Here is a 13,831-nt window from a genome sequence, read left to right as displayed (position 1 = left end):
TGTGTTAACTAACATCCTCCAAGAAACATGTATTTTTTGTTTACAATCTAGGATTAATATAATTTTTTGTCTCTTAAATTCATTCTTATTTTGACTTTAGATCCTCGAGTTTTACATCTAGGTTTTGGTTTCTCAAAAAATAAAATAATCCAAATCTTTATTAAATTATAGAAACCAATATTTTAAATAAAAAAAAACTTTATTGAACCAAAAAAAAAAAATTAATTTAAGAGAACAAAAATTATATTAACCCTAAATTTCATTTTAAATTTCACCCTCTTTCTCTTTCTGTGGTTTAGATGAAACTATGTCGTAACTAGTTTATTTTGTTTAAACCTGAAGCAGCGAAGCTGCTGTTGTAAATATTGACATATGTTCCAATCATCTGGTTGATCGATGATCGTCTTTTCTGTCCTTGATTATCAGCTTTCGAGTTTCCCAGGCATGCAATCAGGTAATGGCTCATTTATTTGCTAATACACAAACTACCAATGATAGTTTCTGGGATTTTATTACAAACTCGCAACTGCCACCTTCGCAAACCAAAATCAACAGCTCTCCAGCTCAGAAACACCACGATGATTACAACTAGAACATTGAAGGGCAAAAAAAAAAAAAAAAAAACTAATTACAACGGTTGAACCACAGCAACAGGAAAATTTATCACCTCCATGGCCATACAATATAGGTCTCAAGTCTCAACTGCTGAAACACTCTTTATACTTGATCCTATATATGATGAACTGACTTAATTTGTATCACATCAGATCATGAAGGGTATGAGAATTTCAGAGTCAGGTAACTCATCTGACCATGAAAAGCCAGTACTTCCCAGGATTCAAAGTTCTCCATGACAGAACCCATGAGCAACATCAACAACCCATTCGGTCCACGAGACTTCATTCTGTACACAATTGGACCGGAACAGTCTTAGGCTATTCTCACTTTACCGATCGTACTCCTATGGTTCTTACACGAAATCGGTACTGGGGTTGAGATTCTTCTTCATCTTCATCATCGTCGTCGTCATCTTCTTCACTGGAATCGTCTTCAACACTGTCCCATCGTGCATAGTTTAAAGCTGAATGCCCTTTCGGTTTTGGAATCGATTGCCATGCTTTGGAATGTTGCTCAGCTGGTTCCTCCTGTGGTGCTTTGGCAATCGTCTCTGGTGTCGAAGTTTTTGGCTCAGAGTTTTCGTCTATTCCTTGTTCAGATGATAACTTGTCGTCTGTTTCGGTATTAAAAGTAGGCTTGGCAAGCTCATCTTTATGATCTCTCCCAACATCATTCTCTTGGGATTTTTCCCATTTATTGTCTCCTTTTACTGTCACCTCGTCTTCATCTCCCTGTTCTTCAAACTCCTCTTCTGACTCTGGTATTGGAGCAAGTGACTTTCCTTGAGCAGAAGAAAAAGTAAACAATTTCTTACTCGTAGCTGAGAAAGTATTCCAATTACAAACTACATTCCAGGCCAAATTTACTTGGTAATAGGAAAATCTCCACAAGTTAGCTGTGTTTTGGACTTTGTTACCTATCAACCTAAAAGTTCAGTGTAATCCGAAAGTATACAAAGGAGTAAAACAAGCTTGAGTTCTCACAAGACCTCTAATTTTTGATAAAACTATATTATAATTTATTTCATAGGGAATTCATAGCAGGTTTACTAATACAGAACTTCGATATCAAAAGTCAAGACTCTTGAATAGCAAGTTACCGAGCAATGCATTTAACTGCAATGATAAAAAGGTCGAGGGAAAACTAAGGCCCTACCAATTGCGTCCTTAAGCGAGCTTGAAGATTTTGATACACCTCTGAGGATGGATCCAACTCTAACAGTCGATTGACATCAAAAAGTGCTGAATGGTACTCCTTAAGGGTGACTAATGTTTGAGCCCGCAGCATCAAAGCTCCACTGTGCTTGTGATCTAGCTCAAGCACTGAGGTACATTCTTCTGCAGCCTGAGATGGCAGCACCAACAGTTAATTACACCCCATGAAAAAAGAAGAGTGTAGATCATACAGCAAAAGCTTGCAGTTAGACAAATAAGGACAGTGACAAACATGGAAGTGATAGCAAAAGTTTAATTCTAAACCAATGTTTTAAAATATCTATAACACGAGGAAACTAAAGTTTGATATCCAACTCTAGGAATGATAAGACTAATGATTTGGCATTAATAAAGCAGCTAGGCTTTGAAAACATCTGTTGCAAATTATACATCTTTAGACAGATAATCTAGAGAAGAAGCCAATACATTCATTTCTTTTCTCATTCATAGTTCAATTGGTGGAGGAAATTTGTATCTACAGGCCTTGTTTGGTACATGGATTTAATACTGATTTTACGCCTTCAACAAAGTACAAGCATGATTATCGGTCAATCCAAATAAGATTTCCTCTGTGCGCGCTATTATGTTTTCCATCTTCCTCTAGCAGCTTCAATACCTCCTTAAAACTTGGACCTTGTAGCTTTCCAAGGAAGAGGGGGGAGGGGAGTAGCTATTCTCGAATCTGGAATGGCAAGATACAAGAGACTGAGCGCAAGCAGATATCCAACCAGAAACTACCACTGATAATTTTCTAAATTTTGAAGATGGTTTTCTCCCAATTGAACAAGTTATCCTCACCCTCAAGCATCAGAACAAGCTGTACAAACTAAAGCCCGTTGCTGCCCATTTTCCACATAGTAAAAAATATGACAAAGAAAATAAACTTCACAGCACTAAAAATGTTTCCCCAAACATGGTTTTCATTCTTGCCATTATCAGAACTAGAAAGAAATATAATAGAGACGATTCAATTTTAATCGTCATTTATCTAAAAACTCTAACTTCATCTACATATCCAACTCAATTGAAAATACAGCCAGAAAAAATTAGCACCCTGACTTGAAGCATTCATCAACGAGTAATAACGTCACCAGCGTTATCAGTAGATTTATCCATAAAAGGGGAAAAAAAATCGAACCTTCTTGAAATCGTGAAGCTTCAGATAACAGGCAGCTCTATTGCTATGCAAAGCGATCTTTTGAGCCTTAGTCTTAGCCATCCCAATAGCCTCCGTGTAGAAACCTAGCGCGTCACCATACCGTCCATCGCGGTACAGCTGGTGGGCGTGTTCGATCTTTTTCAACGGCGAAGTGGCCATGACGATCGTCGATCCAGCGTCGACCATAACCATAGAAGAACTCTAAACCACAAAATTCAAACTTTTCAGAAATTTGAACTTCGGGTAGTTCGCTGCTCAGCTCAAAATGGCAGAACAGAGAAAGACAGCTAGAGCGATCGAAATAAGGCGCAATTATATATGGGCGCATATCAACTCTTCCTCCGACACGCGCATTTGCTGTATTTGCTGAATAATTTACTGCATTTTCTTTCAAGGAAAGGATAAAGAAATCTTCTTTCTTTTTTGTTAGTTTGGCTTCTAAAACTTGGACAACATTCTTCGCATGACAAGAAGAATTCCTGCAAATTCACCGTTAAAAATAATTTTGTATTTTTTTTTTACCGAATATTGATTCATAGGTTTGAAATTCTCACTTAGAAGCAGCTTTTTTATGGAATATGGTGTAATAAGTATATAAGAAAAGTTTTATGCTTAATTGTTTATAACCCACTCAAAGTGACCCCACTTAAAATATTTGGTTTATGGCCAAAATATATTAAGAATTAAAAGAAAAATATTCGTATATTAATGAATTATGTTCAAGAATCTTTCTATCATTGTAAATAGTAAAAATGTTATAAAAATCATTAGTGTTTCAATAAAATTATTGAATGGTATTTATCTTGAAACAAAGCTACAGCTAAAAAAATATTTTGAAATGGGATAAATGTAAATTAAAATGACAATTAATCTATTTTTGGCCAACGAAATCCATCTCTATTTAATATATTTTTCTTAATTCTTTTTTTTGGCCAAATATTTTTCTTAATTTTTAAAAAGCCAGTTTTCTTGAACAATAAGATGATTGGACAAGGTAATCGAGGACATCACCATTGACATATCATCTCTAATAACCGCGTTACAATGTTAACTGAATGAAAATTAATAAGACTTTTTAAAGCTATAAAGTGAACCCTTTTTTGTTGTTGGTAATTTTATCTCATAAAAACTTATTTTTTTTCCACATAAAAATTATAGTATTATTCATAAATTATTATACAATCGAGGACGATTGAAACAATGCATGAATATGCCTTTTCTAAAGTGTTACTCTGATTACAGTGGAGAAAAAGATTACTGGGTAAATTTTTCTTACATGTGACAATATTCATGTGATTTAAGAATGTAGAAATGTTAAGACAACTTTGAGTAACTCAACACAACAATTGACCTAAACAAGATAAAGAATAGAAGATTGTTGTTTGACCCATAAAAATTTGAACTCCGTTTTTAAAAAAAGGAGCAAAACAAGAGGTATATTTTCTAACCCTAACCTTTCTCTGGTAAAATAATTGCTCAAAGTTGTTTTATTGGAATTTATTAATATTTAATACTATTTTAAATGGGAAGAATTCTATAAAAAAATTTAAAGTGACTAAATTCTAAATAAGAATTTTTTACAAAAATATGTTGTTATTTATATGTTTAATGTTATCAAAACCTGTTAAAGTATTGTTATCAAATGATTTAGTAATTTCAAACTTTTTTTTTGAGAATTATTCATTTTAAATATCTTTTTAATAATAATCAAAATGTCATTAGTAAATATCACATGATAACTTCATTAAGATTTTATTCATTACATTTTATTTCAATGGATTTAAAATTATCTAAAATAATGTGTTGGATTAATAAAATTAAAAACTACTATAAAATTACATATCTCACTTTGCTTTCTATTTGTTTAATTTCTATATCTTACAAAATTCTCTCCTTAAATGCATACAATCATGCAAATTTACCTGCCAAGGATCCTGCAAAAGGCGAAATCCATGCGTTTTTGCAATAAAGAGTCAAAATTTTCTTACAAAAGTGGAAAACAAAAAACTTAAAAAACCGGAAGAAGAAATATCGGGTGTTTGGTGGGTCCCGGCGGGGCTGTACGGCGTAGGCTATTTCTGTGTCTTCTTTTTTGGGTCGCCCTTTGTTTTGCCCCTCTCCACACTGAAGAACCCTAAAACTCTGATAGAAATAATCTTCCCTTCTCTTCCTTCGTCTTCATCATCTTCATATTCATCAGTTCTTACCCAATAAGAGCAACGCGGGTGCAGGGAGGCTCATAATTTTTGTGTTTTGTTTTTTGCTTGTAGATTTAACTGTATCGAAGCTTGTCGAACTCTTCTTCCTCACTGGAAAGTAAGTTTTTTAGATTCGTGCCATTATCCTTGTGAGTGCTGAAAATTTTAGTTTTTCTTATATGGTTGGGGTATTTATTAGAAAAAATTAATGTCGCTGACACCGGCTATCGGTTGACTGGGCCCAATGATGGGATTAGGGTTCTGGGGTTGCAAGACGATCTTGATGTCTGGACTGTCGTTTTCTTGTAATGAACTTAACATGAAATCGGGAGCTTTCCGAAGTTGCTCTCACATTCTAATTCTATATGAACAAATAGTGCTTTATGGTGAATGCCTTGTTTTTGGTTGCGACTCGTGGTTTGTCGATTGCCTGACTGCCTTCTTTTTTCATGTAGCTATTAATTGGCCATATGGAAGAGCGTAAACTGAGACTAGGCATAATATGATGTATCTTAGTAATTATGTGTTTCTTCAATGTCTAATATAAGCAAAGAAGTGTCTAGAATACAGTTTGATATGCAAGGATGAGATCTTGACTCTCAACAAGCGTTTATAACAAATTCTTAACCTTTCAGTTGTCATGTGATTGCATTCTATGTTCATTATGACATAACAGACCTTTCTACTCAATAAAAGAAGAGATTATGTGGTAAAGAGGGGAAAAAAAAAAAAAATCCCCCTTCCTTGCTGGTCTTGTTGTGTAATAATCGAGAGAGTGATGAATGCCATTTGTGAAGCAAGTTACCAAACTTCAACTAACTTATTCTGTTCTGTATTGCTGTGCTAGTTATGTGTTAGCTCTAGGTGCATACTGGAGTTTAATTTAGTGATTATAGATTGCTTTAGTCGTGGCATATAGAGGCACGGTGCCTTGGTTCTTTGATTGAGAGGATGCTGCTGCTTTAATATCTGTTCACAACGTATCTCAAACTTTTATATATAGCATAATGTTTGTTCATAACATTGGATGCGGAGATTTAATGAGCATTTGTGTGGATAAGGCTTAGTTAGGAGCATATTTAAGGGGGTATACCTTTCTTTTATACCTCAATTGGTTGCCCAAGAACTGGTCGCGTGTTTTTTTTTTTGGTTGAGAAAAGAACTGGTCACATATGAGGATATTTTTATTAAGAAAATTTTGAAATCGGTTAAGTATGTCTTATTTTCTGTTGGAGGAAAAATTTAAGGATATTTTGCTAGCATTCTTTTATTGTGTATGCTTGTTTCCTCATTCGTATAGTTAATGGGCAGGGAAGAAACTGTACCTTACAGTCTTGGCCGTTGCATTGTGATATCATATACACAATCTGAACAACTATAGTCATCTGTCAACACCATGGCTGGAGTGCTCTCTGGAGATGTCTCTCATCATGGAACTTATCAAGGGAGTTCTCAAAGACACACTCCAGAGAAGCAAGAGGATGGTTCTCGTTGGTACTTTGCTAGGAAGGAGATTGAAGAAAATTCACCATCTAAGAAAGATGGCATAGATTTGAAGAAAGAAACTTACTTGCGCAAGTCATATTGTACTTTTCTGCAAGATTTAGGCATGAGACTTAAAGTGTGAGTTCACTGTTATTCAGACAGCTTTCTGTTTGCCTGTTTTTCTCTTTTGGTAATGTTAAAGCTCTATTTCAACTGTAATTTGCACTTGTTATACTAGTTTAACATTTATTATGGATTTTATTTTCCTTGGTCAGCTAAATTCGATTCTTTGTTTGGTGGTACTTTCCAAAGGCAAGGTTGTGCTAGTGATGCTTTGTCTGTATAACCATATAGTTTATCACTGAATATCTATGAAAATTTATATTTTTTTGGCTACTTGTATTGAAAGTACTGTTAAATGGCACTGAAGATGGATAACTTAACATATCATGAAGTTGATTTTGGTTTTTGGTTTTTGATTTTATTTTATTATTATTATTATTATTTTTTTTTTTTTTGTGACACAGACCTCAGGTAACCATTGCCACAGCAATTATTTTTTGTCACAGATTCTTCCTTCGTCAATCCCATGCAAAGAATGATAGGAGGGTGAGTCTGTTTTCTGTTTCCTAAGGTTCATATTGCCATTGTGAGATAATAGCTCTCTTTTTCTTGTAGTAAACATCTTTATTGGATCTTGTGATATCATAGGTTCATCCCTTATCTGAATTATGGATGTATGCACTTGGAATTTTCTATTTTTAGGGCTCTGGTTCATTATAACTAATCGACTCTTTATTATGTGTCTGAATAATGCAATATTTAATGGTTTGGTATCTATATAGGTGAAATGGTAGTTCTATAGTCTTCTATGTCAAATCAATTGTTCGCCAGATGTTTGAAGGATTTGTTAAGACAGTTGAAAGAAACATGCTGAATTATCTCTATATTTTCGTGCTATCCTCCTCTGTTCATTTTCTATCTTATCTGTTGATCTTCTTAATATATACGTCTAATGATTACTCTTGGAATGCATGGACCGGTTATAAATAGTCTTTTGGCCAGAAATACGTCTTACAGTTAATGATAGATTCACCACTTTGTGGGCTTATAGTTTTACGTGAATACCCATTATTATGGATAACCCATTAGGTGAATCTTTCCTAGTACTTAAAAGAGCTAATGATAGGATGGAAGAATAGCAGCATCTGAAGGAAAAATAGTAGCAACCAGTGAGAAAATTGTAGACAAGGTGAAAAAGGGGTGTTTGAGGGCAAGAATGTTAGAGAACTCAGTCATTTAGTGCGACATTACAGAGTATCTAGGCTTGGTGCTGTAGGTGAGCCTGTTCCCGTATCTTTAGCAATATCTTCCCATACGTGGGATGGAATGGAAAGTTGTAATAAATCTGTTTGATTCTTCATACTTGTGCTGTCATCACATTGAACTACCAATTATTTAAGTCTTCAGGGCCTCCCAAAAACATCAGAGTTGTGCATCTGTCATAAGTGCGAAGAAACCCCAAATCTGGCCACAAAAAGAGGAAGCTTTATGCTGATTGCTTTGCAATAAGGGATTATAAATTTTCACTTTTTAAACCGGCCAAATCATACTACTGAGGATTTTTTTTCCAGTTACATGCATGTCTTGTGATTGTTGACCAAGTAGTTCGTCTGTTGGATAACTTTTTATTCGTTTATAATTCTACGTCATAAATTGCATTTTAAGGAATGTTTTATACTGGCCATCACCCTGCTTTTTAGGCTTTGGATGCGTTTTTTAGAATCATCCTATGCTTGATCGGGTTCAATCTTGTATCCTGCCAGTTATATTATGTCCATAGTCTTTGATAATCTTTTTCTGTGTTCACAAATATGATTGCTACACTTTGCACAATATACAGTGCAGAATATTTTTCTTTCTTTTTTTATTGCTTTGTGCAACTATAAAATATTACATTGGATAGGTGATACTAGTTAATTAGTTGTGTAAACCTGTTTTGCTTTTTGCAGACTATTGCAACAGTATGCATGTTTCTTGCTGGGAAGGTTGAGGAAACTCCTCGACCTCTAAAGGATGTAATTCTTGTTTCATATGAAATTGTACATAAGAAGGATCCTGCAGCGGTTCAGAGAATCAAACAAAAGGTTCATTTTATGTCTCTTGCTCCTTTGATTTTATCTGAAGAAATCTCTGCTAGGTGCTACAATCACTGAACTGCCTGTTTATGACATGTTTTTTTGTTTGTGTGTTTCAGTTCTTTGTATTTTTTTAATCTGAGCTATTATCTTCTACCTATCTAAGTGGTTAAAATTTCATTTTTACTTTCTGTAATAGATTAGATTAGTTCCTGCTTTGAGAATGAAACTGAATGCAACAATTTTGTCTTTTAATTTATATCTGAATTTTGTTTGCCGGGCTGAATCAAATCTTTACTTGCTTCATATTTGTCTTTTTAACATTTTTATCATTTCTTTGAAAATTTGGATTTTCAATTTTGTTCCCTGTGTGGTTTTTATAGTATGATCTTTTCTCACACCACTTCTATTTCTTGCGACTATGTTGCAGGAGGTATATGAACAGCAGAAGGAATTAATCTTACTAGGAGAGAGGGTTGTTCTTGCAACCCTTGGTTTTGATCTTAATGTGCACCATCCTTACAAACCACTTGTTGAAGCAATAAAGAAATTCAAAGTTGCTCAAAACGCCCTTGCACAAGTTGCCTGGAATTTTGTGAATGATGGGTATGGAGATAACAGCATTTTTGTTATGCTCAATTGCCTTTCTTTGTCCCTTCCTGAAATTAGGATCTGATGTGCAGACTTCGGACATCTCTGTGTTTGCAATTTATGCCCCATCACATTGCAGCTGGAGCCATATTCCTTGCTGCCAAGTTCCTCAAGGTGAAGCTTCCATCAGATGGTGAGAAGGTTTGGTGGCAAGAGTTTGATGTCACCCCACGCCAATTGGAGGGTTGGTATCCTTTTTATTGTTTTGATTTTTCTGCCAGTATTTAGGGATATAAGAAAATGGAAAGTGTATCTATATTTTTCATTTCTCTTTCTCTGTTACCTCTACCCTTGATCTTCCACGTTTCTCTTCCTCTTCTATGTGTGGAATGGTGTTTGAGTAAGAATCGTCTTGTTAATTGAGATTCCTAAGTTTACCAAGAAACACAAATGTAGCAAGATCAGTTTAAGCAGGTGGAACCAATCTAATAGCACATATCGTACTCAATCGCTTACTTCCTTATTATCTTGAAATACCCTATTGTGTACTTTCGCAATTCACTTTCTGCAGAAGTTAGTAATCAAATGTTGGAGCTTTATGAACAAAACCGACTGCCACCATCCAATGATGCTGAAGGAGCTGCAGGCAGTGGGGCTACTAACCGGCCACCTGCAAAAGGTCCAACCAGCAATGATGAGACTGCTACCACAAACAGCAATTCCCAGACTGGTCCCATGAGTTCAAAAATTGAAACCTCAAAATCTGCAGCTTCTAAGGCGCTTCCTGAGTCATCTGCTACTAATCATGTTGGGCGCCCTTTGTCCAACCACAATAGAGGTGGTGATTATGGAAGCTCAGAAATGAAACATAGGGCTGAAGATGAAGCTAAACACAATCAGCATCCTGAATGGGAACATCCTGTCTATAGGGAAAACTCGCAGGAACCTGCAGACAAATCCCGTTCTGGTTATGGTGAAGAGCAAGAAAGCAATGCTGGGAGAAGTGAAATGAAGGAATCTGGTGAATTTAAAGATAAACATACAAGCAGAAACCTAGATCACAGAGATGGTACATCTGGCCGGCCACCTCAGGAGGCCATGAAGAAAATTGATAGAGACAAGGTAAAAGCTGCACTAGAGAAACGGAGGAAAGCATCTAGTCAGGTAACTAAAAAAACAGAATTCATGGATGATGATGATCTCATCGAAAGAGAACTGGAAGATGGGATTGAACTGGCTTCCCAGAATGAGAAGAACAAGCAGGATAGGAGGCAAAGCTGGTCTAAGTCATCTGATAAATCAGATCATGAGACCATGCAGCATGGAAGGCATCACGATAATGATGACGAGCATCATCATGGTATGAAGGGGCTGTCATCATACCAATCTGATCTAAGTAATGTGGAAGAAGGGGAGTTGTCGGCACTTGATGACATTGGCCCAGGACTTCATTCACCCAAGTCAAACAGCCGCAAGAGAAAAGCAGTGAGCTCACCCGATAGAGTTGTGGAGGGGAGACAATGGCACAATTATGGCCATGGTTCTCATCATCATAATCGTTTTGATTATATGGATGACCGAAACAAAGTCGGCCGGCTGGGTCATACCGAGAGGGATGGCAAAAGGCACATACAAGAGAACCATGTTTGATAATGTGTCTGCAGATGCGGGGTATGTGTCACTTGTAATTTTGAAATATATCTGGATGTATACCTTAGCAAAGATCTTGGAAAGCTCTCAATTCTGTTCTGATGCAGATGCAGACCCTGAGTTGATGTTTATTCCCCTGGTCTAAGAAATCTCTAGATTGAAGGTAACTCTGGTATCCCTTCTTCAACTTGGTGGGTTGGACCAACATTTGTATTAATTTTTGCCCCCTTCAATTAATGGGCTTTAGTTTGGCCAAAAATATTTAATGGGCTTATAGGATAAACGGTATTATATGAAGCGAGGTATATCTGGATTGAAGATGGACATGCAATGGAACGTCCATTTTTCACATATCATTATCCATGTTTATTCTGATTGCCCCTCCGAGATTATAGGCATTCTGATATAAATCAAATCGAGTGATTAGAAGATGGAAAGAGCTTTTCTGGTGCTGTACTAATTCTAATCTCATGGATGAATATTATTCATGATCTAAGCAATTTCCCATTGTGGTTAGGTTGCAGAGGATGAATTATCCGGTGATCCTAAACTGGATATTTATTTCAAACTGGGACCATTGTTGAACCTCCGTGATGAAGCTAGTGAAATAAATGATTTACAGCTTTCCAAGTAGTGAGATTTGAACATCCATCTTTCTTATGGATTTTTCTTAATGCCATTGTACGATTCTGGAATTGATGTAAAATGTTCATGAACGCTTAAATGCAACCGGGGTCGCAGAAATTGCTGTAGGGACACAGTTACCCAGTGCTACATTTTTGCCAAGTATTATATTGAAGTTCCCAAGCCCTATGAAAAATTTCAAATTTCTTCGATTTAATCTCAATGAGTCCAGAATCGTAACAAAGCAAGTCTGTCTCCTGAAAATCTTTTGGCTCAAGTTTCACTTCTGAAATCAGTGCCAAAGGATAAAATGACTCTAACGTGCACAGTTTCGATTCTTGATTGTCTATTCCTGCCTCCACTGTCTCTGATCTCCGATCTCCCAAGATAATGAAAGTATTACGATTTACAGAAGAATTTGACTTGCAATCACTCATTAGAACTCCGTATCGTGCCAATCATGCTGAACACTTGTAAAACAACGCTGTATGACACACACAAAAAAAAAATAGTGGAACACTTATAGAGCATGGCAAATGCGAAGCACACAGTAAAAGTACAATTGAAGCTTTTGTTCCTGATCTAAATAGTCTCAGTCAAAAGAATGAGAAGTGAGAACAACAAAAAGCAGTGTGTGTGAGTGATATTAGCGTCCAGACAAAGGTCTCATGCCGGACTTGAATTGCATGGAGAAATTTGATCCTACAGATAAAAAAGTGGGAGTGTGCATGACACATCTTGTGGGAAAAGAGTGTGTACTAACTACTAAGGGAACAGAACAATCTTTTTAGTATTGGAAAACATGAAAAAGTGGGACTGGTGATCTTATGCTTCCAAAATCAGCCTCAGATTCACTTCCCTTCAAACACCCACCATTGACACCAACATGACCTTGTTGGCTTCAAACATCCAAAAAGCAGGTGTGAAACACAAACGTGTACCTCAACCAATGGAACAAGTCATTTCCAAGGATTTACGCATTAAAGTTTCAATTTTTCTTAAATTTTTTTGGGTATTATGTATACTCCTTTTGTTAAAAGAAATCATCAGTTTGTAAAGAGGAAAAGTTGCTTGGTTTCAAAGCAAGTAAAAGATTGTGCTTTTATAATTTTGATTTAGTCCTGAAAACAAGCCTATGAGGCTCCGTATTCATCATCAATCAGAGCATAAGATGGCCTTTCATGAAAATTAAGGCATCCAAACATAGAATCTGTCCCTTCTGATGATTCGGTCAAAAAGGTCAGAAAAAAATAATTAGATCTTATCATATCAATGCACTTTTGTTCCCAATTAATTACTCCTTTTTTCAACAACAGAATTCAGCCTTGTACCCTCCTCTTAATTATTTGTCGTTTCCTCATTCATTTTACTTATATATATATATAAAGGAAACCGTTCACATAAAGTTAGAAATATATAGATTTTCATTTTCTTTTTTAAAATATTCATAAATTCTTTTAAAAATAAAAGTAACGCCTGTAAAATTTTAAGAAAATTCAAGAGAGGTCTTTGTAATTTAGTGAGACATTAGGAGTATCCTCTATTAGATGAAGTTTAGGTAAAGATATATTTCTCTAAACTAGATTTGCTCCATACACAAAAACTAGCAATTAAGTCACAATCATTTTCTCCATACGCATCAATGTTTCTAACACTCCATTTATCCGACAAGATTTTAACAAAGTTTGTAAGAATCCCAATAATGATTTATTTTAGAAATATTTTTTAGAGGTCATGTAAGATAACCAGTATATTAGCAAAACCAGACAGACTCCCATATATATTGCATATGATATGAAAGATTATGGGTTGCCTTAACATGGATATAAACACATTTTCTCAAGTATTTCACAAAATTTGAGTTAAGTACTATTGCTTGTGACTTATGAATAGTCTCACCTTGTTATAGATTTGACGAGATATATAGAGGATAGCTTCTTACAGAAATGGAGAGAGGGAAAATAAGAAAAACGTTGGTGTGTTGCATAAGGCGGAGCAATAATAAATTATTGAGTTTAGAGAGAATCAAACAAGTGGGGAAGGGGGGAGAGAGGGAGGGAGAGGGAGAGGGAGAAGGAGAGGGTACCAGATACTCCGTACTGAAGAGAAGATAAGTGTTTGAAATGTATGAGAGTTATATAAATGGATGGATGC

General features: G+C 35.7%; 2 protein-coding genes across 6 annotated transcripts; one reads left to right on the top strand and one right to left on the bottom strand.

Moving 5' to 3' along the window:
• Nucleotides 1-445: 445 nt before the first annotated feature.
• Nucleotides 446-3,292, bottom strand: LOC114754894 (protein unc-45 homolog A). The gene is made up of 3 exons (XM_028943738.1): nucleotides 2,971-3,292; nucleotides 1,774-1,962; nucleotides 446-1,394 (listed from the first exon to the last, which is right to left on the bottom strand). Exons 1-3 carry the CDS (start codon nucleotides 3,181-3,183, stop codon nucleotides 942-944), a joined length of 855 nt encoding a protein of 284 aa, XP_028799571.1. The 5' UTR covers nucleotides 3,184-3,292; the 3' UTR covers nucleotides 446-941.
• A 1,819-nt stretch (nucleotides 3,293-5,111) lies between these two features.
• Nucleotides 5,112-11,813, top strand: LOC114754891 (cyclin-T1-5). 5 transcript variants are annotated; one of them, XR_003741264.1, is made up of 9 exons: nucleotides 5,112-5,307; nucleotides 6,501-6,812; nucleotides 7,202-7,283; nucleotides 8,687-8,821; nucleotides 9,243-9,418; nucleotides 9,496-9,647; nucleotides 9,975-11,074; nucleotides 11,161-11,216; nucleotides 11,571-11,813. XR_003741264.1 is itself a non-coding variant. In XM_028943733.1 (8 exons), the coding sequence occupies exons 2-7, from the start codon at nucleotides 6,586-6,588 to the stop codon at nucleotides 11,051-11,053; spliced, it is 1,851 nt and encodes a 616-aa protein (XP_028799566.1). In that variant the 5' UTR covers nucleotides 5,112-5,307; nucleotides 6,501-6,585; the 3' UTR covers nucleotides 11,054-11,074; nucleotides 11,161-11,813. The 5 variants fall into 5 exon arrangements, 3 of the variants coding, with proteins under 3 accessions (XP_028799566.1, XP_028799567.1, XP_028799565.1); XR_003741263.1 differs by having other exon boundaries at nucleotides 9,975-11,216; XM_028943733.1 differs by having other exon boundaries at nucleotides 11,161-11,813.
• Nucleotides 11,814-13,831: the final 2,018 nt, after the last annotated feature.

The sequence above is a fragment of the Neltuma alba genome, unplaced genomic scaffold (genome assembly GCF_004799145.2).
Source record: "Neltuma alba isolate B1F8T4 unplaced genomic scaffold, ASM479914v2 tig00010223_pilon, whole genome shotgun sequence".
Taxonomy (NCBI): domain Eukaryota; kingdom Viridiplantae; phylum Streptophyta; class Magnoliopsida; order Fabales; family Fabaceae; genus Neltuma; species Neltuma alba.
The sequence above is the reverse complement of the archived record's forward strand: the minus strand, read 5'-3'. Positions and strand labels throughout refer to the sequence as shown.

Excerpts from the sequence above, each read along its gene's own strand:
- LOC114754894 (XM_028943738.1), bottom strand. The coding sequence starts at position 3,183 with ATGGTTATGGTCGACGCTGGATCGACGATCGTCATGGCCACTTCGCCG. Across the intron at positions 1,963-2,970 it reads AGCTTCACGATTTCAAGAAG|GCTGCAGAAGAATGTACCTC; the intron begins GTTCGATTTTTT and ends CTGCCATCTCAG. Across the intron at positions 1,395-1,773 it reads CTCGCTTAAGGACGCAATTG|TCACTTGCTCCAATACCAGA; the intron begins GTAGGGCCTTAG and ends GCTCAAGGAAAG.
- LOC114754891 (XM_028943733.1), top strand. The coding sequence starts at position 6,586 with ATGGCTGGAGTGCTCTCTGGAGATGTCTCTCATCATGGAACTTATCAA. Across the intron at positions 9,419-9,495 it reads TGGAATTTTGTGAATGATGG|ACTTCGGACATCTCTGTGTT; the intron begins GTATGGAGATAA and ends TCTGATGTGCAG. Across the intron at positions 9,648-9,974 it reads CACCCCACGCCAATTGGAGG|AAGTTAGTAATCAAATGTTG; the intron begins GTTGGTATCCTT and ends CACTTTCTGCAG.